General features: G+C 49.5%; 1 protein-coding gene across 1 annotated transcript; it reads right to left on the bottom strand.

The window, feature by feature from the left end:
• TP53I11 (tumor protein p53 inducible protein 11) lies at positions 1 to 27,446 on the bottom strand. Its single transcript, XM_030452310.1, has 7 exons — positions 27,351 to 27,446; positions 5,251 to 5,599; positions 3,311 to 3,369; positions 2,764 to 2,812; positions 2,216 to 2,312; positions 1,362 to 1,463; positions 1 to 222 (listed from the first exon to the last, which is right to left on the bottom strand). The coding sequence occupies exons 2-7, from the start codon at positions 5,377 to 5,379 to the stop codon at positions 89 to 91; spliced, it is 570 nt and encodes a 189-aa protein (XP_030308170.1). The 5' UTR covers positions 5,380 to 5,599; positions 27,351 to 27,446; the 3' UTR covers positions 1 to 88.

Below are 27,446 nucleotides of genomic sequence, written 5' to 3'. Positions count from 1 at the left end.
AAAAAACTAAAAAGAAAAAAGTTATAATGCAAAATTACCGACACAAACCCCCCCCCTCCCACCCTTCCCATGACAAAAAGCCCAGGATTTAGACTTTCTTGGGACGACGTCCAACTTGGTAATAATAATAAATGCTGATGAGGATGAAGAGGACTCTGCTGACCAGGAGGAGCACAGCCCCTGTGGCTATCCGGCTGCTCTCAACCAGGGAAAAAGTGGTAACTGGGGGAGAAGGAGAGAGACAAGGTTAGTGATGAAAAACCAGAGACAAGAAGCACAAAGCTGTTTTCTGCTGCCCCCTAACGCAGCTTCCCAGCAAAACCAGTGCTGAGCCTTGCAAACACAGAACTTTTCACCAAGGGCTCCCATGCACAGATAAATCAGTGGCAGAGGCTCTTTATTAGCTTGACTGCATGGCCACAGCCCCACAGTCCCCAGAGCTCTGTCTTACAGAAACCCTGCTTGAAAGGCAGCCCCACTTTCAGGCAGCCACCAGCCCCAAACCATCACTCAAGCAAAATGTGAGTTTTCAGCGTGCTTGGGTGTCAGCTGGGGAAGCTGTTGAGCTCCTGAGCTTGCTATGGTTTGACCACTTCCGTGCTGATTTTTCAAATGGAGCAGCATCTATAAAATATGCAGAGGCCACACACTTGGCATCTTTCTGAGCATCTCTGGGTCTTTTGGCTGCCAACATATAGCCCATACCTAAACCACCTACTTCATAACGTAGTAAGGTACCAACATGCACATACAAAAAACTCTTAATTGTTAAATATAGACAAACTCCCCAGAAACCAGCGGAACTGTTATTCTGCTTTGGTAACACCAAACATCCCCCTTTTTCATGCAGGTTGCTGCAGTATTTCCTTCTTAGCCCCAGAATGCAGCCAGCCTGTGCTGGCTGGGAAGGCCAGATGTTTTTTTGGGAGAAAAAAAGATGAATCATCAATGGCAGATGTTTCCCCTGCACCTGAGCACCCGTTGGCAAGCAGCCCAAGGCAGAAATGGGGAAGGAAAATGGAGAGCAGGGACGATCCTCCAGGGGGCCAAGCTACCCTTGCGGAGCCATCTCAAGCACAAGGCAGGCACAGCACAGGGACAGGCAGGGATCAGGTGCTGCTGTGGCTGCAGAGACACCATCTCCCCATCAGCTGAGCCCACTGTGACTCCCAGAGCCTCACCCACCCCCCCACAACTCCTTCAAACCTTCAGCTTAACACCCAAAATGCGGCGCTCTGATATTTTTCCTCCGCTCCCACCCGCGCACCTCTGCTCCTCCCTTCTCCGGGGTGGGGAAGGACAACAGAACACAGCCCTATCTCTCCTGGCCTCTTCCCTCCTGGGCAAGGGCAGGCACTCACCCAGGAACTGCACAGTGAAGTAGCAGGCCTCAGTCAGCAGACTCCAGCGGATGATGACTTTTTCGGCCGTGTAGAGCGCGTTCCACATGATGAGGGCAATGCCTGCCAGGGGAGAAGCAGAGGGCAGCTCAGGGCCAGGAGAAGGCCCTTGGGAAGGGGCACACCATCCATCCCAACCCTCCCAGAGGAGGAGAATCATAAAATCATTGAATAGTTTTGGGTTGCAAGGGATCTCCAGCCAACCCCTCCCTGGCAATAAGCAGGGACGCCCTCAACTGGATGAAGTTGCTCGGAGCCTCCTCAAGCCTCATCTTGAATATCTCATAGAATGGTTTGTATTGGAAGGGCCCTTAAAGCTCCCCCAGTGCCAACCCCTGTATGGGCAGGGACACCTCCCACCAGCCCAGGTTGCTCCAAGCCCCATCCAACCTGACCTGAGACACTGCCAGGGATGGGGCAGCCACAGCTTCCCTGGGAAACCTGGCACAGGGGCTCAGCACCCTCACACCAAAGAATTTCTTCCTCGTGTCCAACCTAAACCTCTCCTCTTCCAGCTGGTAATCATTCCCCCATGTCCTGTCACTCCCTGACATCCTAAAAAGTCCCTCCCCAGCTCTCCTGTAGCCCCTTCAGCCCCTGGAAGGCCACAATGAGGTCTCCTCAGAGCCTTCTCCTCTCCAGACTGAACAGCCCCAACTCTCTCACTCTTTCCTCATAGCAGAGCTGCTCCTGCTCTCTGAGCATCCTCCTGGCCCTTCTCTGGACACATTCCAGCACTTCCAGTTGTTCTGCTGAGCAAAGAAACCCCTGCACCCTCCTTCTATCCTGGCCCTGGCAGGGGTTCTGGCACTCACTGAGCAGGGCTCCTCCATAGAGCCGGACGGGAGTCTTGCTGCTCACGGATTCCTCCTCGAAGACAGCATCGTAGAGTTGGTCAGGGAAAGCCAGGGCCTGGCAGAGGGACAGAAAATTAGCTCTATGCTGGCCCAAACCAGGACAGGGAGAGACTCAGCAGCCTGCATGGGTCAGGGACACAGAAAAAGTGCTGTCTCAGGTAGCAGCACCTCTGAGATGGAGGGTGATGGGACATCTTGATGGTGACATCAAGAGATGAGAGCCACGGGCCAGGAAATTGGAAATGAAGGAGGCTGAAGCAGCAGTGTGCCAGCTGCTGGCTTCACAGTTATTTCTGTGGCCAGTGTGTGGCTTATGAAACAGATTTCCAGCCATGGGAACAACCAGCCCAGGACTCTGCTAGCACAGCCCTGTGACAGGGTGAGGGCAAAGGGCTTGCAGAAGGAAACAATGGTAGTCCAGGGAGGCAAGGGAAGGGGATAAACACCTGGAAAACCTCTCTGGAAGCCTGGAGCTGGCAGTGTCCAGGATCACCACCCTCACTTACCATGATGGCAACTCCAGAAAACATGATGGCGGAAACCAGCTGCCAGACCCTGCACAGGAGGGAAGAGAGAGGACCTGGTGTGACACAGGGATGACCCCATCACTTGTACCTGGCAAAGCCTTCCTGGCTGCTTGCTGAGCCATCAGCTTTCACCCTCTCCCCTCACACAACTGAGGCAGCCACAAACCTCCTGCTGAAGATATCTCCCCTCCTGCCCTTCCTGGCCCCAGCTCCAGCTCAGCCCTTGGAGCTGAAATCCCACATAAAGAAGGGAAGTGCCTACAATCCCCTTGGCAGAGTCACAGGGGAGGGTCCCCACACATGCACCATCCTGCCAGACATGAGACCAGAGCTCCTCCAGCCTTACATGGACCCACTGAGTTTCCAGCACCAGCTTGAGGGGCTCGGAACCAGGGCTGGGCTGGATCCGTGGCTCCTGAGAAGCCCCTGCAGGGAGCAGGGATGCTGGCATGGCAGCAGAGCTGTCAGGGATGCTGTGGCCAAGGGACCTCAGAGGACTCAGCTCCAAGGTGTCCCAATACCTTACCTAAGCCCAAGTGGTTCCCGGACAGCAAACTTGATTTCATTTCCGAGGACTTGGCTAATCTGAAATTCAAATAAAAGGCACGAGGTGACTGAGCAGACCTTTCACCAACCCCAAACCACATACCTAACCCTCTCTGGGATTTTCTCTCTAAGAAGGCTGGAAGGAAGACCATGAGGATGAGGAATTCATCTCTGAGTCCTTGCTGCCAACATCTGATGATGGTTGCCTCCACTTCCATGAGGAAATGAAGCCTCTACTGGGATCAGCCATGTACAGCATGGGCTGGCCTGGGTTTTATTTAACTTCACCTACATCAGTAGGAAACACACCCCACATCCCAGTGGAGCACAGGCTCTAGCAGAGCCCTTGGGGTGTCACAGCACCCACCTCACTCTCATGTTCCCACTGCCCAACCACAACTTCCCCAACCCCACAGGTGGGAAGGGTACAGAACCCAGCAGCAGGAAAAGGTACCAAGGGACCTCTGGCTTGGGGAGAGTTCAGAGAGCTTTTTCTCCACACAGAAGCAGGAGCCAGGCACTGTCACTGAGCATCCAAGACAGGGCTCCTGCCAGGCTCACATTGCTGGTATTTCACTAAAAATGATTTTTGTTGGTTTGTAATTCAGAGCTCTTCCAAGAGGCACCACGGGCACTGCTGCTCCAATCACTGCTCCAGCCTCCAGCTGGTGGGCACTGGTGCTGCCCACAGGGCACCAGCTCCGAGCTACAGTTTCAGGAATGGATTCAGGGAGTCTGAAGGCAGAGTTACCACCAAAAAAAGAAGCTTTTTTCAGGCAGCCCCCATGCACCCAGCAGGCTGGGGGGCCCATCCCTGCTCCAAGGCAGCATCATAGAATCATAGAATTGGCTGGGTTGGAAGGGACCTCAGAGATCATCAAGTCCAACCCTTGATCCACTCCTGCTGCAGTTCCCAGCCCATGGCACTGAGTGCCACATCCAGGCTCTTTTGAAATATCTCCAGACACGGAGAATCCACTACTTCCCTGGGCAGCCCATTCCAATGTCTGATCACCCTCTCCAGAAAGAAATTCTTTCTAATCTCCAACCTAAACCTCCCCTGGCACAACTTGAGACCCTGCCCTCTTGTCTTGCTGAGAGTTGCCTGGGAAAAGAGCCCAACCCCCCCCTGGCTCCAACCTCCTTTCAGGGAGTTGTAGAGAGTGATGAGGTCTCCCCTGAGCCTCCTCTTCTCCAGCCTCAACACCCCCAGCTCCCTCAGCCCTTCCTCACAGGGCTTGTGCTGGATCCCTTCACAGCCTCCTTGCTCTTCTCTGGACCTGCTCCAGCACCTCAATCTCCTTCCTGAGCTGAGGGGCCCAGAACTGGACACAGGACTCAAGCTGTGGCCTCACCAGGGCTGAGCACAGGGGCAGAATCCCTTCCCTGGACCTGCTGGCCACGCTGTTCCTGATCCAGGCCAGGATGCCATTGGCCTTCTTGGCCACCTGGGCACACTGCTGGCTCATGTTCAGCTTCCTGGCAATCCAGACTCCCAGGTCCCTTTCTGCCACTCTGTGCCCAGCCTGGAGCTCCCCATGGTGTTGTTGTGGCCAAAGTGCAGGACCCGGCACTTGGCCGTGTTAAACCTCATCCCATTGGGATCAGCCCAACTCTCCAGTCTGTCCAGGTCCCTCTGCAGAGCCCTCCTGCCTTCCAGCTGATCCACACTCCCCCCAGCTCAGTGTCATTTGTGAATTTGCTGATGATGTACTCAATCCCCTCATCTAAATCATCAATAAAGACATTAAACAGAATCGCTCTGTTCCACCCCAGCTGACACCAGAGGAGCCGCATGGAGCTGGGAGCCCCAAAAGAGGCTGCAGAAATCAGATGCTGAGTAAAAAGAAATCACCCCCCCCCAACTCAAGTGTCTCCTGAGTCCTCCAGGAGAGCTCCCCCCTCTCCTCTGCCCCTCACCTTGGAGCGATGGACCTCGCCATCATCATCCTCCCCGCCGACCCCCAGGATCTTGCGTGTCTTCAGCCTGCTCACCAGGTCTGTCTGGCTGTGCTTCTTCATCAGGGGGGGAGGCTGCTTGCCTGCCATGATGCTGGAACCCCCTGGCAAGGGGGGGTGAAAAAAGGGGGAGGGGTTGGCTGGGAAAAGGCTCTGCCCTCACATGAAATCTTCTGAGGAGGTTTGGGCAGAAAAAAAAATAATGATAAAAATCTTCCTGTTAGGCTGGCAGGATGCTCCGCATCGTCCTGGGAGAGGGAGGTTGGCTATGGGGGGGGCATGGCAAGGGGGGTTCCACTGATGCTGGGATCTGTTGGAGGGAAGAAGAATAAATTTAAAAATAAAATAGAATAAAATAAAAATTAATAAAAAGTAAAAAAAAAAAAGAAAGTAAAAAATAAGATAAAAATAAGAATAAAAAATAATAAAAAGCAAAATAAAAATAAAATTAAAAATAATTAAAAGTAAAAAATAAAATTAAAATAAAATAAGAATAATGAGTAAAACAAAATAAAAAATAAAAAGTAAAAAATAAAATAAAAATAAAATAAAAAATAAAATAAAAATTAATAAAAAGGAAAATAATAAAATAAATAAAAAGTTTAAAAATAAATGAAATAAAATAAACAACATAAAATTTTTTAAAAGTTAAAAAGAACTTAAGAAATAAAATAAGAAACTTTAAAGTAATTAAAAGTAAAGCAAAAAATAAATTTTAAAAAGTCACAAGAAAAATTAAAAAATAAAAGTAAAATAAATATAATAAAAACAATAAAATTAAATTAAACAGAGCAACATGGCTTTACCATGGTCATGTAGCTCTACATGCTTTGCACCTCCAAACCACAGTCTCTCCCCACCCCAGCACGAGGAAGCGCCCTGGGTACCTCTCTGCTGTTACCCAGAGCAGGCAAATTAAAGGCTTCCCTGATGAGGGGAATTGAAGTCATTAAGTGATGCTTTGCCTCTTGTCCTGCTCTGTGCCACACACCCCAAAAACATCAATTTGTCCCTCCCTCCCTGGGTGCTGCAGCCTCAGGACTCAGCACAGCAGCCCCAAAAGAACAAGGAGCCACAAGGATTTTCCTCGAGGATAAATTGCTTTCTGGGGTTCGGGGGATGACAGCAAGCAAAAAAATACAAACCATAGAACTGGCTGGGTTGGAAGGGACCTCAGAGATCATCAAGTCCAACCCTTGATCCACTCCCACCGGGGTTCCCAGCCCATGGCACTGAGTGCCACATCCAGGCTCTTTTGAAATATCTCCAGACACGGAGAATCCACTACTTCCCTGGGCAGCCCATTCCAATGCCTGATCACCCTCTCCATAAAGAAATTCTTTCTAATCTCCAACCTAAACCTCCCCTGGCACAACTTGAGACCCTGCCCTCTTGTCTTGCTGAGAGTTGCCTGGGAAAAGAGACCAACCCCCCCCTGGCTCCAACCTCCTTTCAGGGAGTTGTAGAGAGTGATGAGGTCTCCCCTGAGCCTCCTCTTCTCCAGCCTCAACACCCCCAGCTCCCTCAGCCCTTCCTCACAGGACTTGTGCTGGATCCCTTCACAGCCTCCTTGCTCTTCTCTGGACCTGCTCCAGCACCTCAATCTCCTTCCTGAGCTGAGGGGCCCAGAACTGGACACAGGACTCAAGCTGTGCCATGGGCTGGGAACCCCGGGGGGAGTGGATCAAGGGTTGGACTTGATGATCTCTGAGGTCCCTTCCAACCCAGCCTATTCTATGATTCTAAGGTGGGAGCTGCACACTCATGCCAAGGGCAAGGAAAGAAGCTCAGAAGGCAGCTGCTGGGGCAAAAATCTGTAGGATTCAGCTTGTCTGGATCCTCCCATCCCACACTGAGCCTCAGGACCATCCCTGATCCCTTCCCTGTCCCCACGCTGCTCCTGGGACATGGGGAGAACAGCAAAGGGATGCTTCAAGGCTGTCAGGAAAATCATAGAATCCTAGAATCATAGAATGGGCTGGGTTGGAAGGAACCTCAGAGATCATCAAGTCCAACCCTTGATCCACTCCCCCCGTGGTTCCCAGCCCATGGCACTGAGTGCCACATCCAGGCTCTTTTGAAGTATCTCCAGGGACAGAGAATCCACGAATCCTCACAGCCCCAAAAAGATGCTGCACGTTTATTTGGCCACTCTCCCCTGGGCTGCACATTTTTGCACAATTCTTTCCCCAAAATTGGGTAACTGAGGGCCTGAGCATCCTCCTCCTCCTGGGGCTGGGTCACCAAGGGCCTTGGCAGGGATGGGAGATCCGAGGTCCTGAAAGGGGTCTGGGGGCTGAGCGTGCTGGGGGGTCCTCTGGTGCCTCCTGGGGAACTGGGGAAACCTCCTGGTGCTGAGGAAAAGCTGGGACACATCCTGCCCTGTCCTCATGGAGAGAGAGGGGAGGGGAAAGAGTAAAATATAAATAAATAGAGAGAGGGGGAGAAAAGAGAGAAGAGGGGATGAGAAGGGCTGGAGCTGGGAGGGGAGGGGAGAGAGAAAGCGAGGGGGGAAAAAAATAAAAATAAATAATAAAACAAATGAAATAAAATTAAAATGTATGAAATAAAATAGAAATATAAAAAACGAAATTGAAACAAAAACAAAGAAAAACCAAAACAAAATTAAATAAAATTAAAAATAAAAATAGAATAAAAATTCAAAATAAAAATAAACTATTAAAAACAAACTATTAAAAATAATAAAAATAAAATAATAAAAATAAAAATAAAATAAAATGAAAATTAAAATTTAAAATAAAATAAAATAAAATAAATAATTTAAAAAAATTTTAAAAATTTAAAAATAAAAAATAATAAAAATAAAAATAAATTAAAAATAAATTAAAATAAATTAAAATAAAAATAAAATAAAATAAAATAAAATAAAAATAAAATAAAATAAAATAAAAATGAAATAAAAATAAAATAAAAATAAAATAAAAATAAAATAAAAATAAAATAAAAATAAAATAAAAATAAAATAAAAATAAAAATAAAATAAAATAAAATAAAATAAAAATAAAAATAAAATAAAAATAAAATAAAAATAAAATAAAATAAAATAAAAATAAAATAAAAATAAAATAAAAATAAAATAAAAATAAAATAAAAATAAAATAAAAATAAAATACAGAATAGAAATTTAAAAATAAATAAATAAATGGGGGAAAAAAAAAAAGCAAAAAAAGCAGGGGAAGAAGAAGACATCTTCAGATGTAGAAAATCTCTCCTGAGGGCAAGAGGCAAAGGATGTGGTGAGGGCTTGAGGCTCTGTGAGTCCCCAGTGCAGAGAGCAGTGAGCAGCTCAGTGATCACAGAGCAGCTCTGCTGCTGCCCCCAGGATCAGAATTTCCCTTCATGGGTTGCCTTGCCAATTGCTCGCAGGGCAGGAGCTGGGAATTTCTCCACATCATTAGCACTGCTCTCCCATTAAGAAATTTCACTAATTGGTGGAAAAACGCTGGCTGAGAGCCAGAGCAACACAGGCCTGGTACAAGTGCCAACCAAACAACCCCGAAAGGTCGTTCTGGTTTAAAGACCCACACCATGGCTCCACAGCCAGCCCCACATCCCATTATCCACACCTTCCACAGAAAGCCTCAAGAATACTGAATATTAAATACTGAAATAAGGGATGCATTAGCATGAAGTCAGTGACATTGAGAGAGGGGATGCTGAGGATTTGGAAACAGGATACTCACATTAATGTGTCCTGACAGACTGACAATTCAGAAGGATTTTCTATTAGCTTGTGCATTTCCAAGGATCACCTCCACCTCCTCCTCCTCCTGAGATTCTCCTCTCCTTAATCTGCTTCCTGAGCATCCCATAGAATCATAGAACTGGCTGGGTTGGAAGGGACCTCAGAGATCATCAAGTCCAACCCTTGATCCACTCCCACCGGGGTTCCCAGCCCATGGCACTGAGTGCCACATCCAGGCTCTTTGGAAAGATCTCCAGACACGGAGAATCCACTACTTCCCTGGGCAGCCCATTCCAATGGCTGATCACCCTCTCCAGAAAGAAATTCTTTCTAATCTCCAACCTAAACCTCCCCTGGCACAACTTGAGACCCTGCCCTCTTGTCTTGCTGAGAGTTGCCTGGGAAAAGAGACCAACCCCCCCCGGCTCCAACCTCCTTTCAGGGAGTTGTAGAGAGTGATGAGGTCTCCCCTGAGCCTCCTCTTCTCCAGCCTCAACACCCCCAGCTCCCTCAGCCCTTCCTCACAGGACTTGTGCTGGATCCCTTCACAGCCTCCTTGCTCTTCTCTGGACCTGCTCCAGCACCTCAATCTCCTTCCTGAGCTGAGGAGCCCAGAACTGGACACAGGACTCAAGCTGTGGCCTCACCAGGGCTGAGCACAGGGGCAGAATCCCTTCCCTGGACCTGCTGGCCACGCTGTTCCTGAGCCAGCCCAGGATGCCATTGGCCTTCTTGGCCACCTGGGCACACTGCTGGCTCATGTTCAGCTTCCTGGCAATCCAGACTCCCAGGTCCCTTTCTGCCACTCTGTCCCCAGCCTGGAGCTCCCCATGGGGTTCTTGTGTTGAACTTCATGCCATTGGAATCAGCCCAACTCTCCAGTCTGTCCAGGTCCCTCTGCAGAGCCCTCCTGCCTTCCAGCTGATCCACACTCCCCCCCCAAGTTAGTCATCTGCAAATTTGTTAATTGCAATGACTGCCTACAGCTTCAGCAAGCTGCTGCTGAGCAGCTGATGGGTGCTACCCTTCCCACATGTGAGGAAGGGCTCCCCAGGGTGCCCTGGGGACTGGGATGCTGCCTCCTGCTAAGCTGCACATTATTTGGGTGGCACTGCCACCCCCAGTGGTGCTCCAATTAAAGAGGTGACACTATGATACCTCTCGCATGGAGAGCTTGAGGGCACTTCCAGTCTTCAAGCAGAGGAAGAGAAAATAAAAAGAAGTCAGGCCAGGACCATGAGTGAAACATTTATATGTTTAAGCTGGCCACAGGGTTGCTCAGCTCTACCACATCCAGCCCAGGGAGAGAGTATCTCCTGCTATCCTGTTTTTCAGATTTCCCAAGTCAGTATAACTCCACATCTTGAGCCCACTTTGAGTTGCTATGCCTAAGAGTTAAGCAAGAAGGTGCAGGGGAGTCCTTTGAAGCAGCCAAACAAGGCTCTTGCCATGCCTAAGCATCTTTCAGGGACAAGAGCTCAAGAACCACTCATCTGTCTGTCTGAAGCTGCAGCAATGTCCCTTTACAATACTGGAGTTCCCCTGGAGCATCCTGGCAAAGCCCAGGACAATTCTCCAGCTCTGCAGCAGCACAAGGGGGGGACAGATTTGAGGACATGAAGGGGACACTCAGCATGGCAGCTGTGCTGTGCAAGGCTCTCACAGCTGGACCATTTTCCCTTGCAAACCTCAGTAGCCATAACTCATTTATCCAGCTCTTCTTGCTGTTTTTCCAGGCTCTGTTTTTCTCTTTGCCAGTGGGGACAGTGCCAGGTCCATAGCAGCTGCTCTGGACCCCATATCCACTTGGCTCCAGAGGCAGGGAGAAAGCCTGGGGCAAAACACATGGGCAGAGAAAAGGGGGATGGAGAGGTCAGGGGCAGACAAAGAAGAGCAAGAGCAGCCAAAAAAAGGGAAAGATAACTTTCCACACATGACTTTCCAGCACTTTTACCTTCTTCTTACCTACAAGGTTCCTTATCCTGATGTTTCACAATCTCATCTTACAACAGCCCTGCCATCTTCACTTTGGAAACCCCAGGAGATTTGGGATAGGAGCCACAGGTGATCCTTGGCTCTGGCAAACATCAAGCTGCTGCCTACCTGATTGGGATCCAAGATTTTGTTTCCCTCTCATCTGAAGGCTCAGTTTGCTCCTGATCATGCAGAGAAGCTGTCAGGAAACAACTGTGATAAATGTGTGGTAAAACAGACACTAACATTAAATTTATTGATTTTTGAGCCAGGAAAGAACCTGGATATGTAGTGGGAAAGCTGGGGGAAGGGAACACTCAGCCACAGAGCAAATAGAAAATAACCACACGAAATGGGATATGAATATGAATGGTGACTCAAGAGCCACGGGGTGGAATGTCATGTGGATACACTGAAAATTTAAAAATTGCCTCTTCAGTCAGCAAAACTACATCCAAGGGAGCATGAGGCAGCACTGGAGTGGTTTGCTCTGTTTAAAATGTGTCCAAGTTATTTCTATCAGCAAACCCTTCAGGCAAATCTCATCAACAAACCCCCCACCCCCCTCTCCTATGTCAGGGCTAAAAAGATAAAGTGCAAATCAGAAAGGGTCCTGACAAAGCTGCCAGACAGGAAATGCAAATTGGTCTCAAATACAAGAACTCAAGAATTCTGGGAAAACCTGAAGACAAAGGGAAGGCCCAAAGATACCAGTTTGCAACCTCTGGTGATGGGTGATGAGAAGAAGGAACTTTTTACTATAAAAATTCAGAGAAAAAAAAAAGAACTAGCACGCCAGCAGCAAACAGCAGAGGTGAAAAGAGAGGCAAAAAGCATCAAGCAGCAGCGACAAGGGACCAGTGAAACCAGTGAGAAGAGATGGTGGTACTGGTGGTGAGGTGAAAAGAACTCTAAATCAGTTTAAAGACTTATTTCTCTGTGGTTTTCTCCCACTATTAACCCCTTCCTAAGACTCTTTTCAGTGTTATTTTCCCTGGAATAAACCATCATAATTAATTTAAACCACAAAGCTGGTTACTCTGGCAATCTGCAGGATGTATATGGGCAGTGGATAATATTTCCTCACAAACAAAATATAAAATAATACTTACGGACTGTGACAACAACCTCAGACACTTCAAGACCCTAAGATCCTGAGAGAGGAGGCAAATCCCCTGTGGCTAACCCAACAACACACCTGGAAGCCACCAAGTACCTTAGGCTGCATGGATAGGATCCCTGTCAGGGTTTAACACTGGCCCGGCAATTAAACCGAATAACAGACGCTCTCTATTAATCTCTCTCTCCTCCTTGATAAAGAAAGGAGAGAGAATAAGGGAGGGAGACTGATGGGTTGGAAACTAAACTACACAACTTTAATGAAACAGTAATGATAAATAGGAAAAATTACTGAATATATACAAATATACAGGAAAATGGAAACCACATTCCTTCCCCTTTCCCCCAGTAACTCTCACGTCACCACCAAGGCTGCAGGGCAGCCCTGGGAAAGTCCAGGCTGGAATCCTGGAGTCAGGAGCAGTTGGGAGCTGGAGGCAGGAACACACAGATATGGGCTGGGATGGATCAGGACCACAGGCAGATGAACGGACGGGATCCTTCCAGGATGCCGGGTGAAGGAAGGGAAGAAGGGAAATCAGGAAATCCAGAAGTCTGGAAATCTGGAAATCCGGAAAGGATCTGGCTCGGCCCTCGTGATGCCTCAAATTTATACTGAGTGTGACGTATATGGGATGGAATACTCTGTTTGGTCAATTCTGGCATCTATCTTGTCTGTTCCTCCCCAAAGGAGGGCTCAGGTGGGACCTCTGTATCCTCCTGGACGGTAAAATGTTTTCCTCAGAGCTGAGCAGTGCCCTTGGCTCTGCACACCAGTCTCTAGCAGTAACTATAAACATCAAGTGTTATCAGTCCTAGAAGCACACACTGTCTGAGAAACTTGCTGTTAATTTCAGCAAGTGCAGCTACTTACAAGAGACTGAGCTGAAAGCAAAAGTACAAGACAGAAAATCACCTTTATCCTGGCCCAAACTAGGACAATCCCCAAACACAAGTTTCCCCAGGAAACCCATCGTGGAGCAGACCCAGATAGAAAAATCCTCACATCCCACGTCCCCATGTATCCTACCAAGGTACAGCTTTCTGTAACTGCACATCCCAAATCCCTGCCTTGATTTCTATCCAGAACAGAAATCCATACAACAAGGACCTGCTGCAACACCACATCAATATCCCTGTGCCCCTTTGGGTTTCTTCCATGCCAGCTGTACAATCTGGGCTAGCAACACATCTTAAAACAACAAATAAATTTGCATTTTTTTTTGCTGGGAGGAATATGCTGCCAACCCTGAGCTGGCTGAGGGGCAGAAGTTCCCCATCCTAGAGGAAAGAGATGCTGGCAGAGAAGTTTCTGCAGGTCGGGCAGCCTCAGGGACCTGCAGCCAGTAAAACTTGATCAAGCCCAAAATAACCTGATGCTGAGGCAGTAAAAACAATTATCACCCAGCCACCCCAGCAGCACAACGTGGCTGTCACTCCTGCTCAGTCTGGCACACTCTGTACACCCAAACAACTTTAGATTTCTCACCTTTTTACCAGCCAGGTACACGGGACTCCCTTCCCACATCACCACCAGCCCCATCAGCACAGAAAGCTCTTTGCACCCCCAGAAGGAATTCTCTCCTGCCAGACGTTCATTCCCAGCTCTGCCACAGCCCTGTTGCTGCCTTAACAGGCACAGGGACCCCATGTCCTCCCTAAAAGGAACCTACAAACCAGAGCAGCCCCTATACCTAAATAAGAGGCAAAGCAAAAGCCCTCGCTCAGAAGGCACCTTCACTGGGCCATCTCATGCAGACAACCTCCAAAGCCAAACCCCCTGGGATGGATGAATAGTCCCCTCAGGCACCTCCAAAGCTGCAGGTTATTCATGCCCCATGGCCAGACACAGTGCTGTTTGGGATGGGTGCTGAGCTGACCCTGGAGCCACCAAGGAGGTGACAGACACCCTGTGCCTTGATGCAGCTCCAGCAGCCACTCAGAAAATCCATATGGCCTGAGCATCTCTGCTCAGCAGGGCACAACATACCTGCTTTAAGAGTTAATTACCCTGTTACCCCTGCAGGCAGCAAAGAACATCCAAAACCTGCTCAGCCTTTCCCACACATCATGAATTCTTCTCTCCCTGCATTAGGGTTCCATGCCCTGGGCAGGCTCAGCCCCTGTACCCCCCATCCTCACAGGCTCTTTTCGCCATTGTCCCCCTGGCACTGTGGCCACAGAAACACCCTGACCCCCCAAAAAAGCATCATCAGGAGCCAAGCCACACTGTCTGGAAGGTATAGCCCAGCTCAAGGATTTTGTAGTCCATAGGTTTCCATTTCCCTTTTGCAGGAAGCACGAGAAGGTTCCTTTCCCTATCCCAGGATGTGTCATACAGCGTCCAGAAGCTGCAAAGTGCTCAGTTTCCCCAGAGAGGGAGAAAAAACCCTCTTGCTCTCCTGGTTTCTCAGCCAGGAGCTATAATTGCACACAGTGCCCATGCTCCTGCCAGCCTGGGTGCACAAACACCTCCCAGGACCAAGCCTGGCCATGCTGTCCTGATTGCATGGAAAAAGGGAGGAGAAGAAAGCCTTATATCCACACTCCCATCTCCTCTCAAAGAGCACATGAAAACTAAGCTGGAAGTGTTGCCTTCCTGCAGGGATGATGCTGTGAGCATCCCTGAGCCTCCTTTCATCCCTGTCCCTCAGCTGGGACTTCAGTGCCTTTATCCCTAAGTTCTACCTCAACATGAGAAGAAACTTCTTTACTCTGAGGATGTGTTCTGGATGTGCTCTGTCTGGGCTGCCCTGGATGATCCTGCTCTGGCAGGGAGTTGGACTCGATGACCTCCCTTCCAACCCAAAACATCCTCTGATTCCTCAGGTAGCCCATATCCCTTGCTGAAAGCCACCAGGTACAACCTGCTGCTCCAGAAACCTCCATCTGTATTAATCCCATACAAATCCATCCCTTCCATCACTGTCCTCCCCACCTCTGAGGCTCTCAGTGGGGCTGACCACAGCAATCCATCACCCGAAACCTTCCCTCATGGCTTAGTGTCCTGCTTTGAGAGGACCAGGATGGAAAACAAACCTGCCTGAGACCCCACCAGTGGATGTGGCAGTGGCAATGGGGAGCAGTAATGTTTTCTCTTTCTCCTTCTAGATTTAATTAGTTTTTTGTCCTTCCCAAGTTGAGTTTGTCTGGGGTTTTTTTTCCCCATTACTGTCACTGGGGAATGAAAACCTCCCTATGCTCATCTCCATTTATGAGCCTTTTAGGTGGATTTTCTCCTCCCTGTCCCACAGTGGGGGTGGGGAGCAAGCAGAGACCCAGTTGGTACCAGCTGGGACTTCACCCCAGATGGCCACCACCCAGCAGTTAAGTTTTCCAGGGAGCTGGAAAACCAATTCCCCAGCTGGGAGGATGGAGAGAAGGAAGATGCATTGGGATCAAGTGTTGTTTTTTAATTTAAGGGCATTAAAAGAGGAGAATTCCTCTTCATTTCCCAGCTGCCTTAGACAGGTGTGTTACTGGGAGACAGTCCCAGAAGCCCAGTGGGCCATCTGTCTTGCAGACCATTTCTACAAGGAAACATTAGATGGAAAAATAAAACCCAAACACACACAAACACACAAAAAAATCCCCCACCCAAACCCAACAAATAAATCAACAGCTGCTACTGGAAAAGGGCAACTTAAAAAAAAACAGAAGAGCCTTTCAAACAAGCAGGATAAATAAGGTCAGTTTTACAGGACATCTGATATGGCCCTGTACTTCACCTCCCATGTCTCAGAGCTGAGGAGTGGCAGGGGCTCAGAGAAACCCTATTATTAATTACCCTAACGTAACCCTGGGACAGGCTCTGTACTCACCACACCACCCAGTACAGATCAGCACAGCAAAACAAGGCTTCTCAGCACCTCTCCCCACTACAGCCTCAAACCTCCCCAGATTTTCTGTCTAACTATGCCCCCAGACACCTGACAATTTTCTCTCCCAAGCCCTGCAGGAAGCTGATGCCTTTTATTCCCAAGAATCCTCCAGCTCCATCTCTTTCAGAAATCAAAGGGTAAAAGTAAGGATTTACAGTTTGGGAGATTCAGTCCCACACGAGCACAGCATCCACCTGTATCCCACTCAGACAGTGATTTTAAAGCCATTTTTGATGGACTAGCCCTCAAAAGAAGGGGAACTACATCTCCAGCAACATTATTTCTTTATCTCCAGTCCAGTACCACAGCTTACAAATTACCAACATGCCCACAGACACCAAATGGGAGATGAAACAAACAGGGATGTGCCACTCCGGCACCCCAAAAGAAAGTTCATGACCTATTCAGCACCTTCATTTGCAGCCCCAGCCTGAGCACAGCTGCTGCAGGACACCCCAGCACAAAATTATTCTTTTTTTCCTTCCATTTTATTTAAAACAAAACAAAACCAACAAAGGGCTCCTCTTCTCCCCTAGTCTGTCATGATATGAGCAGATGCGCAGTCTAGGCACACACAAAGAGGGGGAAAAAAGGCAGATGAATAAATTTGCATTAATCTGGGAGAGTGCCTTTTGGGCTAGCCAGGACATTTCCTGCATCCCAGGCACACAGGCACTCACAGGACTCATGCTTCTTCTCCAAGCAATAAAATTTGCTTCTGCACCACAGAAGTCCTATAAATCAGCCCACAGCTTGGACAGGAGCACCCTGTGCTGGGTTAGGAACTGGCTGGAGGGCCGGGCCCAGAGAGTGGTGCTGAACGGGGCTGCATCAAAATGGCGGCCGGTCACTAGTGGTGTCCCCCAGGGATCAGTGTTGGGCCCAGTTCTTGTTAATATCTTTATCAACGACTTAGACGAAGGGATTGAGTCCATCATCAGCAAATTCGCAGATGACGCCAAGCTGGGAGGAAGTGTGGACCAACTCGAAGGCAGGAGGGCTCTGCAGAGGAACCTGGACAGACTGGAGAGCTGGGCTGATTCCAACGGGATGAGGTTCAACACAACAACCCCATGGGGAGCTCCAGGCTGGGGACAGAGTGGCTGGAGAGCAGCCAGGCAGAAAGGGACCTGGGAGTCTGCATTGACAAGAAACTGAACATGAGCCAGCAGTGTGCCCAGGTGGCCAAGAAGGCCAATGGCATCCTGGCCTGGATCAGAAACAGCGTCACCAGCAGGTCCAGGGAGGTGATTCTGCCCCTGTACTCAGCGCTGGTTAGGCCACAGCTTGAGTCCTGTGTCCAGTTCTGGGCCCCTCAGTTTAAGAAGGATGTAGAAGTCCTGGAACAGGTCCAAAGGAGGGCAACCAGGCTGGTGAAGGGACTCGAGCACAGACCCTATGAGGAGAGGCTGAGAGAGCTGGGGCTGTTCAGCCTGAAGAAGAGGAGGCTCAGGGGAGACCTCATTGCTGTCTACAACTACCTGAAAGGAGGCTGTAGCGAGGTGGGAACTGGACTCTTTTCACAGATGACCTTCAACAAGACAAGAGGACACAGTCTTAAGTTGTGCCAGGGGAGGTTTAGGTTAGATATTAGAAAGAATTTCTTCACGGAGAGGGTGATCAGGCTATGGAATGGACTGCCCGGTGAGGTGGTAGATTCTCCGTCCCTGGAGACATTTAAAAAAAGACTGGATGTGGCACTCAGTGCCATGGTCTAGCAACTGCTCCGGTGGGTCAAGGGTTGGACTCGATGATCTCTGAGGTCCCTTCCAACCCAGCCTTTTCTATGATTCTATGATTCTATGATGATCAGGTCTGATAGGAGGCAAGCTACCAGCCAACAGCTGGGCTGTCACCAACCCTATGTTAGAGAACATTTCCCATATTATATGGTCACATCCATAGCCTGGAAGAGCTAATATTTCTCTAAATAGGTTTCATTAGTAACTGATAATAAATTATACACTAATAAAGCAAGTGTGCATCCTTTTTCTCTAAATATGCAAAGAAAAGCTTTTATTTGTATGGAATTACTTCAGGTCCCACTGTATGGTGAGGAACCCTTGAGACTGGTACAGACAACTCAGGCTGTCAGATCAGAGGAGGATTTTGGTATTCACTTGTATTTTAGTCTGAAGTGAGAGAGGAGCCACAGGGAGTTGTCTATCCCAAATTCCCTGCCAGGAAAAATCAGTCAGAGCCTTGACTCCTGCTTCTGGGTTAACCATTTACTCTCCTAGAGACTGCTACCATCTTTCATCCTCCCACAGCATTCAGCCCCATCACTGCAGCCTGGGAACACATTCTCACATCTTTCCTAAAGAATTTGCCAATATTAAGCCCTGCTGGCATTCACAGCTCCAGGTTTATCCCTCCTCTGGGGCTCCTCAGACTCCAAATCAGCACAGACATGCAGACAGGCTCAGGGAGTTGCTTAGCAAAACCAGGAGGGAGAAGGCCTCCCAACAGAACAGAGACTTCAACTACTTGGTAGCCTATCCCCAAGTGGTAAAAATCTCCCTCTGACACCTCGGAGGTTTCTATAGCAACAGGTTAATGCTAAAAATGCTAGGTGCAAAATCCCCCATCTTGGGCAAAGAGGAGTGAAGAGCACAGATTTAGAAGTGGGAAACTTCTGAGTAGATGCTGACAGAGCCAGTGCAAGCCCTGATAATTCACAGATCAGTGGAGATTTGTGAAAATCTCAAAAAGAAATTCCACCTCAAAAGAAATTCCCTGCAATCTGCTCGCAGGGCAGCACATGGAGGACACGCCTGGGGGGCACCAACCTGCAGCATCCCCCAGAAGAGTGAGGAGCACCAGGAATTCCCTCTTCCCTTTCATTGGGAGGTAAAACCATCTGTATTCAACAACAGAATTCCAGTTCAGCAAGCCTGAAAGCCAAAATACCAGATCATAGGTACTACCCCATGCAACCAAGCCCCCATGGATGCTGTGCTCACCCCACCCCCCCCTCCCAGGACCTCCTACAAACCTGATTTTGCTTTTCTTTGCTGCTAATTCAGGGAAAAAAAAAAACCTCTGTGCTCACCCACACCCCCCCAGGACCTGCTACAAACCTGATTTTGCTTTTCTTTGCTGCTAATTCAGGGGAAAAAAAAAAAAACCCTCTGTGCATGCACACGTGCATATGGATGTGCACATGTTTGTTTCTGCATGGGCTGCCAAGCCCCAAATTATGCACAGATCATCAAGGCTCTCTGAATTCCCCAACTGTGAAGTGTGTGACATTTCATCTCAACCTTCCTTTTGGATTTCATAATGTGATGTATCAGCAATGGGCATTCAGCAGACAAGTACCCTTCAGAAAGCTTTCATCAAAAAAAGGCAATAAATATAAAGAACACTGAAAAAGACAATGCCTCTGATGCCCGAGAGCTCCTCCAGCTTCCACAAAAGGCTAGTGAAGAACAATCTGATCTAGCTGAAGATGTCCCTTCTCACCACAGGGAGGGGTTGGACTAGATGACCTTTAGAGGTCCCTTCCAACCCAACTCATTCTGTGATTCTATGTCACACACAGACACAGCCCGTCCCCCATGCAGAACAAAAGCATTTCACAGATGGAGATAGGGGAGCTTAGAGCATTAAATTCCATTCCATCAGAGCATTAAATGAACCAACAGCACCCCTCACCTCCCTCCTTCTGGGTCCCTGGGAAACAGGCAGGGTAACCCATACCCCAGAGATGTCTATTTTAGGGCAGGATGCATCCTCTCCTACAATGGTTTTCCTCTTCCCATAGACCACAGGAGGAACCTGAGAGATGAGTGAACCAGGTTCCCAATTGCTCTGATGTGGATGGGCAAGGCAAATTCTTGATCCTTGCAATTAACTTTCCACTACCCAATCCTAGCCAAAGACTCTGTCACTTTTGCCCATCTCACAGCGTGGAGTCACACTTCAGGATTATAAACATTGTAATATTATCTAGCTTATAAACAAGCTGGAGAGACAGCAACCTGCAAGGAAAGGGGTTCCCTCCTCTTCTGCTGGACACAGAGAAGCTGTGTCTGAAGCTGACCTGCTCTTAGTGATCAAGCCACATGCCAGTCTAAGGGGGTAAAGCAAGATTTCTCTTTTTATAACAGAGACAAAAGAGGTGGATGCCAGCGTGTGGCATCAGCAGCCTTGGTGATGAGGGCTAGCAGGGAAAAACAGAGTCCCACAGCCAAAGAGCTCTCTGTCCATCCCACCTGGCACATGCTGGAGAATCCTTAGGGATGAAAGGATAAAGGTACTGCTGACCAGTCCTTCTCCTTGCCAAACTATACACTGACTCCCTGTCTCTGTTTGACTCCTGCACCCAGTGAGGAAGAGGCAACAAGGAACACCCAAGAAAACCAAGTGCCAGTGACACCAGCTCTGACAAACCAGGGGCTCAAGTAAACGTGGAAAAAAGTGCCAAATGTCTCATCTTTACTTATCAAGGGCTGGTTAAGGACCTTTCTTTTCCAGTGCTTCTATAAATCTCAGAGACCTGAATCATAGAATCATAGAATTGGCTGGGTTGGAAGGGACCTCAGAGATCATCAAGTCCAACCCTTGATCCACTCCCCCCATGGTTCCCAGCCCATGGCACTGAGTGCCACATCCAGGCTCTTTGGAAATATCTCCAGACACGGAGAATCCACTACTTCCCTGGGCAGCCCATTCCAATGGCTGATCACCCTCTCCATAAAGAAATTCTTTCTAATCTCCTACCTAAACCTCCCCTGGCACAACTTGAGACCCTGCCCTCTTGTCTTGCTGAGAGTTGCCTGGGAAAAGAGCCCAACCCCCCCCTGGCTCCAACCTCCTTTCAGGGAGTTGGAGAGAGTGATGAGGTCTCCCCTGAGCCTCCTCTTCTCCAGCCTGAACACCCCCAGCTCCCTCAGCCTCTCCTCATGGGATCTGTGCTCGAGTCCCTTCACCAGCCCAGTTGCCCTCCTTGAAGGCAGCAAGGTCCAATAAAACCAGCCCTGTTCAACAGCAGCACACTGGATGCTCACACAGACAGCACTTTGCTTGTGTGCATTTGTGTTTACACACACATAGCACAGCCACCTGCCCAGAAGTGTCCATGACATACAAGTGTCAGGTTTTTATCAACATTTTCCCCACTCCCTTATCTGGGATGCCCTCCCCATGCAGCAGTGGCTCTGGGGACTGCAGGCTCGTCCCTTTTCTCCCATGTTCTTTGCAAAAGGCATGTGGTTCCCACAGGGAGGCAGAGCAGGGAATAAAACTGGCTGGAGGAGATCAGCTCAACTGCTTTATTATTATTATTTCTCCATCCATCAGCCCTCACTGTATCCTACTTGCCCAGAGATTTCAGCAGTGTACATCACCACTGTTCAAGGGACATATTGATGTACAGCTGCTGGGTTTTTGCCAGCAGGCAAGGCAAGAAGACATTCCTCATACCCAGCAATGAGCAAATGGTTGCAGTGGGCAGGGTAATGGGGTGGGAGGGGGAAGATGCTCTGTAGCTGCCTGCTGTTCAGATCTGCAGCCAAGCACTGCCAGAAACTCCACCAGCAGTGTTGGTACTCAAGGCAGCTAAATTTTCTTCTCACTTACCATCAAAACAAACTGGTAACATGCAGACAGACAGTCTAAATTCTTCAATCCTGTTCAGCAGAGCATTTGACTGGCAGATTTTCACATTCTGTAAAGCAATGTTTGGGCACTCTTTATCTCTACTAAGCAGATTCTACAGTAACTTCTTTTCCCAGGCCACAAAAAAAAAAAAAAAAAAAAAAAGTTACTGAAAAAGCAGTGCCACCCAGCTCCTCTGGATGCAGTTTTGTGGGGTTTGAGTTCCTCCCTCCCCTGTGTGAGGAGGCAGCTTGCATCTCTACCTCCTTGGATTATACTGAGCATCGACCCTGAGTGATGTGCAGGCAGCTAAAATCAAATTTCCAACAGAATAGCTCAGAGGAACTTAAAATCATGAACCCTTAAGCTAACTTGCTTCCTAAGAGAACTTCCTTCCTGAAACTCGGGCCCGGTTCTGTTCAATATCTTCACTGATGATCTAGATGAGGGGATTAAGTCCATCATCAGCAAATTCGCAGACGACACTAAGCTGGGGGGGAGTGTGGATCAGCTGGAAGGCAGGAGGGCTCTGCAGAGGGACCTGGACAGACTGGAGAGTTGGGCTGATTCCAACAGGATGAGGTTTAACACGGCCAAGTGCCGGGTCCTGCACTTTGGCCACAACAACCCCATGCAGCGCTACAGGCTGGGCACAGAGTGGCAGAAAGGGACCTGGGAGTCTGGATTGACAAGAAGCTGAACATGAGCCAGCAGTGTGCCCAGGTAGCCAAGAAGGCCAATGGCATCCTGGCATGGATCAGAAACAGCGTCACCAGCAGGTCCAGGGAAGGGATTCTGCCCCTGTGCTCAGCCCTGGTGAGGCCACAGCTTGAGTCCTGTGTCCAGTTCTGGGCCCCTCAGCTCAGGAAGGATATCGAGGTCCTGGAGCAGGTCCAAAGGAGGGCAACCAGGCTGGTGAAGGGACTCGAGCACAGACCCTATGAGGAGAGGCTGAGAGAGCTGGGGGTGTTGAGGCTGGAGAAGAGGAGGCTCAGGGGAGACCTCATCACTCTCTACAACTCCCTGAAAGGAGGTTGGAGCCAGGGGGGGGTTGGGCTCTTTTGCCAGACGACTTTCAACAATACAGCCCCCATTTCCATAACTTGCTCCTTCCTAGAGCTCTGTATTGCACAGCTCCTGCATCCAGCCTGGTCCCCAGCCCATGGATCTCTTAGAGCTTGGCAGCAACCCCATCCATGGGAGCATCCAAGTGGCTTCCTAAATGGGTTCATGCCCTACACAGCAGGGTGAGAGAGCCAGGAAGGATGAATTAAAGGCACTCAGAGGGAAGATGGGTGAGGAAGCATGAAGTGCACAGAGTGACCTCAGGAAAGCTGCCTCTTCTTTGTCACAGCCATCTGGGACATTCTACAGCTGCCAGCCCAGAATGTCAGCTGGAAAAGCTTTCCAAGTCTTTCCACAAAACCCACAAACAACCAGACACCGGAGATTTTTATGGCACTCCTTAAGATGGCACCACCACAAAAAAAAAAGAAAAAAAAAAAAGAAAAAAAAAAAAAAAAAGGAAAAAAAAGGAAAAAAAAAAAAAAAAAAAAATATCCCTTCTGCTGCCCTCAGGGGTTACTGAATGAACTTGCACTCCAGACAAAAACACCCACAAGAGTTTCCTGAAGACTTGTGGGTTTGCTCTGTAGGATTCTTGTTCAGCTGCTGACACAGCCTCAAACTGTTTTGTTTTCTCAGCCCAGGCAGGAGAGCAAGGAGAGAGCTCCAAGCTTTTGTGTGCCTGCACCTGCCTACACCCTGCCTGCCCCTCCGGGCTGCCACTCCAAGTGCTGCCTGATTTTCATAAGAAAAGAAGGGATTTCTCTATTGCCTGCACCAGCTGCAAAGGGGACTCCTCCCGCACTAATCTCCCTACAAACCACAGAATCCCTTCAAACAAACAGACTGCCATTGGACAATATTATCTGACACTCCTGTGTGCACATCTCCTGCTCCAGCAGCTCATCCTCCTGACACCACTCCCCAGGAGACTGGGTCACAGAATCGCTGCTCCATTCATTTCTAACCCTCTCCCTCCCCTCTCCTCAGTGCCTTTGACTTCAAGCAGCTTCATTCAAATCCCCAACAAAAACTTCCAGGAAGCCCAACAGAACAGAGACAGCTCCCAGTCCCTCTGCTCAGGGTTCTGATTTTGGTCCCCTCTACGTTCAGGAATGGAGCTCATGGTTTGTGTCACCACCAGCATCATAGAAGCCTCACACCATGAGCAGTAACCCCTGCTACAATCATTTTGGTGTTTTTCCTCTCCCTCCTCCAGAATAAATCTGGATCACAGCTTTCTTACAGACTTGGTGGCTACAGACATCCCTTTGGGTCCTTGCCTTCACCACATGAGCTGGGGCAAGCAGAATACAGAGGGTCCAACCACAGCTGCTTTAGGTCCAACCTAGGTGAGGCTTTTCCCATCAAAACTGATGCACAAATGGGCTCAACAAGTTCCTGTTTTGCATCCAGAGGGGACAGAAAGACTTTTAGATAGATTTACCCAACTGAAACACACACCCCTCACAGGGTGAGGCTGGGAAATGTGAATCCCAGAGGGAAAATGTGATGCTGAGGTTTCAGCAGGGAGTTGTGGGGCTGGTGGAGGCTGCTGCAGGGTGGGTTATCCAACACAGACCTTGTGCATTTCCAAGCCTCATTTTCTCCATCTGTCATCTGAGGGCAGCCACACCACCCAACACCACAGATGGCCAGTGAAGCACACAGAGATGCATTAACTCTTGCTGATGACAAAGAGCATCACAAAGAAAAGGAACTCCAGAAGGCCAGAGTCATTTATCATTTCCCTTCATGCCCAAACCATCAGGTTGTCTCTGGTTCAAGCTAAATTTGTCTTTGAAAACATCTTTTAGCAACCTGAGTAAGAACTCTTTAAACACAGAGTGAACTCATGCAGTCTCCAGGCCACAATCAAAGCCATGTTTTCCAAGAGAAGGCAGGAAGCCATGTGAACAGGGAACACCTGGTCACTCCTGAAGTGTTGTTTTTCCTGGTCTGGAGAAAGTCCCAATGTACTTGGGAGCCAGGATTTGGGTCTCTTCCTCTCAGGATTTGTTTTCACATTCCTACATCAAAAATACAAAGCCCAGAAGATCTCCTTTCTATAAATAACCTCCCAATAGTGCCAAGGTCTGCAAGTTGTTCCCCCTGGCACCAGGCCAGGAGCAGAACAGAAAACAATCTCAACATCTTTCTGGTGCACGTGTGCTTTTATTCCTGTGCCAGGGGAGAGCCTGTAAACCAAAAAACATCGTGCTAGGAATACAGACACCCCCTCCACACTTCATCCTTGGCCTCTTCTCATTTCTGCCAGCTCAGAAAAGCCTCAACCTGCCCCTTGGTCAAGCTGCAGCCTCCTGGGAAGCCTGGGAGTGTGGCAGCCTGGAGCAGAGGGCCATGATCTTTGGGTTGGAACATCATTTAAAAGTTCTCATGAGAAATGTGGGTGCTTCCTGAATAAAGCATTGCCAAACACATGGCAAAGCACAGACCATGAGCTGAACAGCTCAAAGGGATGCTTGTAAGCATCACATGGAAAAAAGTCCTCCCAGCCCCTTCCATTTAAAACACTTTGACCTTCAGAGAGCAGCAGGGCAGGTGAACACCAGCTGCAGATGTACTCTGGGCATTTTGCACACTTAGCACTTAATGCTTGTCGAGAGCAAGAGGAAAACATTTCCCTTTGGATCCAGGCCCCAGCCTCCAAGAAGCTCCAAATGGACAGAAAATCTCAGGGTAGAGCACATCCCTTTTTTATTGTCCCATAAATTAATTCCCCCACCCCCCAACACCTCTCCTCCCTGATGCAAGTCTCCAGAGATGCTCTCCAGCCCTCCTCTACAATAAATCCTTGCTACAGGCCACAAGCAGGAGGGATAAATTTCCCTGGAGACTACATGGCAGCTGCCATCTCTTCAGCCTCCTGCTTGGGACAAAGCACATATCCAGAGGGGAGATTCCTTGTCCTTGCTCTGCACAGCAGACAAAGAACAAAAAAAGACATTGGACACAGTTGAAAGCAACCAAGTCCTACTTTTCCCAGCCACCAGCAGCACCTACCCCCTCTCTGCTGAGGGACAGAGCAGGTTCACAGCATCCCTCACAGCCCCCCAAGCCAGCAACCCAGCTAAGATGTTCCTGCTAATTGAGGCAACTTCATCCCCAGTTGTTAGGATGCTGTTTATTTTTGTTTTTCACCAAAACCTTTCTAAGAAAACTTCCTCCCTGGGGGGGGGGGGGGGGGGGGGAGGAGGCTCCCCTGCCTGAAATGTAACCACAGTTTATTTGTTTAAAAAACACTTTCCTCATCCACAGGCCCTGACTGAAGTCATTATTCAGCAGATTCTGCTCTCGTGCAGATAGAGTTACTGAGCAAGTTATTTATGCCAAGTCCAGAATAGCCAAAGCTTTTGCATACTCTGTCGTTTCTCATGGCCCCTCTGCACCAGAGGTAGCCCTAATGTCAACAAGACTTTGGTTGCTGCTGGCATTTATAACTCTGCAGACAGAGGAGATGGATGAAATGGGACCCGATTAATCACTTGCAGCTTGGGCTTTGCTGGCTCTGTCTCCCAGGCAGCTGCAAGAGGGACAGGGACATTTTGCAGGTAAGGGAAAAGCTCAAGAGGATTCCAGTTCCAGGGAGTGCTGGGGCAGGGCAAAGAGCAGGTGCTGAATAAGGTGCAGCTTTTTCCTCAGCTTGGTTTGCTCTGATCAGACCAGTACTCACCTGGGAAGCCTCAGAGCTGCTGCTGCTGCCCTAGGTAAAGAGGGGACAGCCCCAGGAGGGACAGCCAGGCCCCAGACAGCAGACAGCAGGGTGTGCAGAGACACAGGAGTGCCCAAGCAGCCTCACCTCACCTTCCCCCTCTGGGAGGGACAGAGCTCTGTCCTGTCCTGACTCCCTCCTGCATCACAGCTCTGTCATCCCCCATTTCTCTCCCTCTATTCCCAGCCTAAGTTTCCATCCCATCCCCCATGGCCAAGCCCCCCCTGCTGCCAGTGCTTCCCAGCACACCTTCAGGGATGCATCCCATGGGAACCTGGCCATGCCAGCCTCCCTCATCCCAACCCCGGGCAACAGGCTGACCACCCCCCCCCCCCTCCAGCCCTTGCAAGTGCTCAGGACACAACCTCCCCTTTCAGGCAACTGAGGCACCCATTTGGGACCACGGTTCTCCTGTGACTCTTCCCAAACAAAAAAAAAAGGGGATCGCTTCCAGGAAGGACGCCACATGGGACCCCTGCCCACCCTTTGAGAACGGGCAGCCAGCAGAAACCCTTTGCCAAAAAACTACCGGCCAAGGGACCCTTCTGAGCATCACCTCCCGGGGAGGCACAGCTCCTGTCCCCTCGCATCCCGGGATAACCTGTCTCCCTTCCGGCCGGGATGCAGCACTCCACCACCTCCTCTTCCTCCACCCGGACCACGCACGACCAGGACGGAGCCGGTCCCTCCGCAGCCGTGCGTAGCCAGCACAAGGGCTGCTCCCTCTCCTGCCGCCCTCATCCCTCCATCCCTCCATCCACCCCTCCACCCATCCCTCCCTCCATGCATCACTCCATCCTCACCCCGCGCTGCCTCCGGGGACCCCTCTGCAGGGGGGACACCATAAAACGAGGGCAGAGGGGCGCAGGGCCACCACGGGGTCCGCTCCCTTGGGCCCCCACCCCCCCAGCCTCGAGTCCCCGAGCGATGGGCGGCGGGGAAAACCCGTGGCTCTGCGCGGAAGGGCGCGCACGGTACTCACCGCCTTAGCGCACGTCCCGGCGGCGGGCGGGGGTCCCGACGGTTCGGCCCGGCTGCCCCATGGGCAAAGCAATTCGGAGCGACGGAACCGGCAGCC

This window comes from Calypte anna, chromosome 5A (assembly GCF_003957555.1).
Source record: "Calypte anna isolate BGI_N300 chromosome 5A, bCalAnn1_v1.p, whole genome shotgun sequence".
In the NCBI taxonomy this organism is placed as follows: Eukaryota; Metazoa; Chordata; class Aves; order Apodiformes; family Trochilidae; genus Calypte; species Calypte anna.
This window is presented reverse-complemented; position numbering and strand designations above follow the sequence as displayed.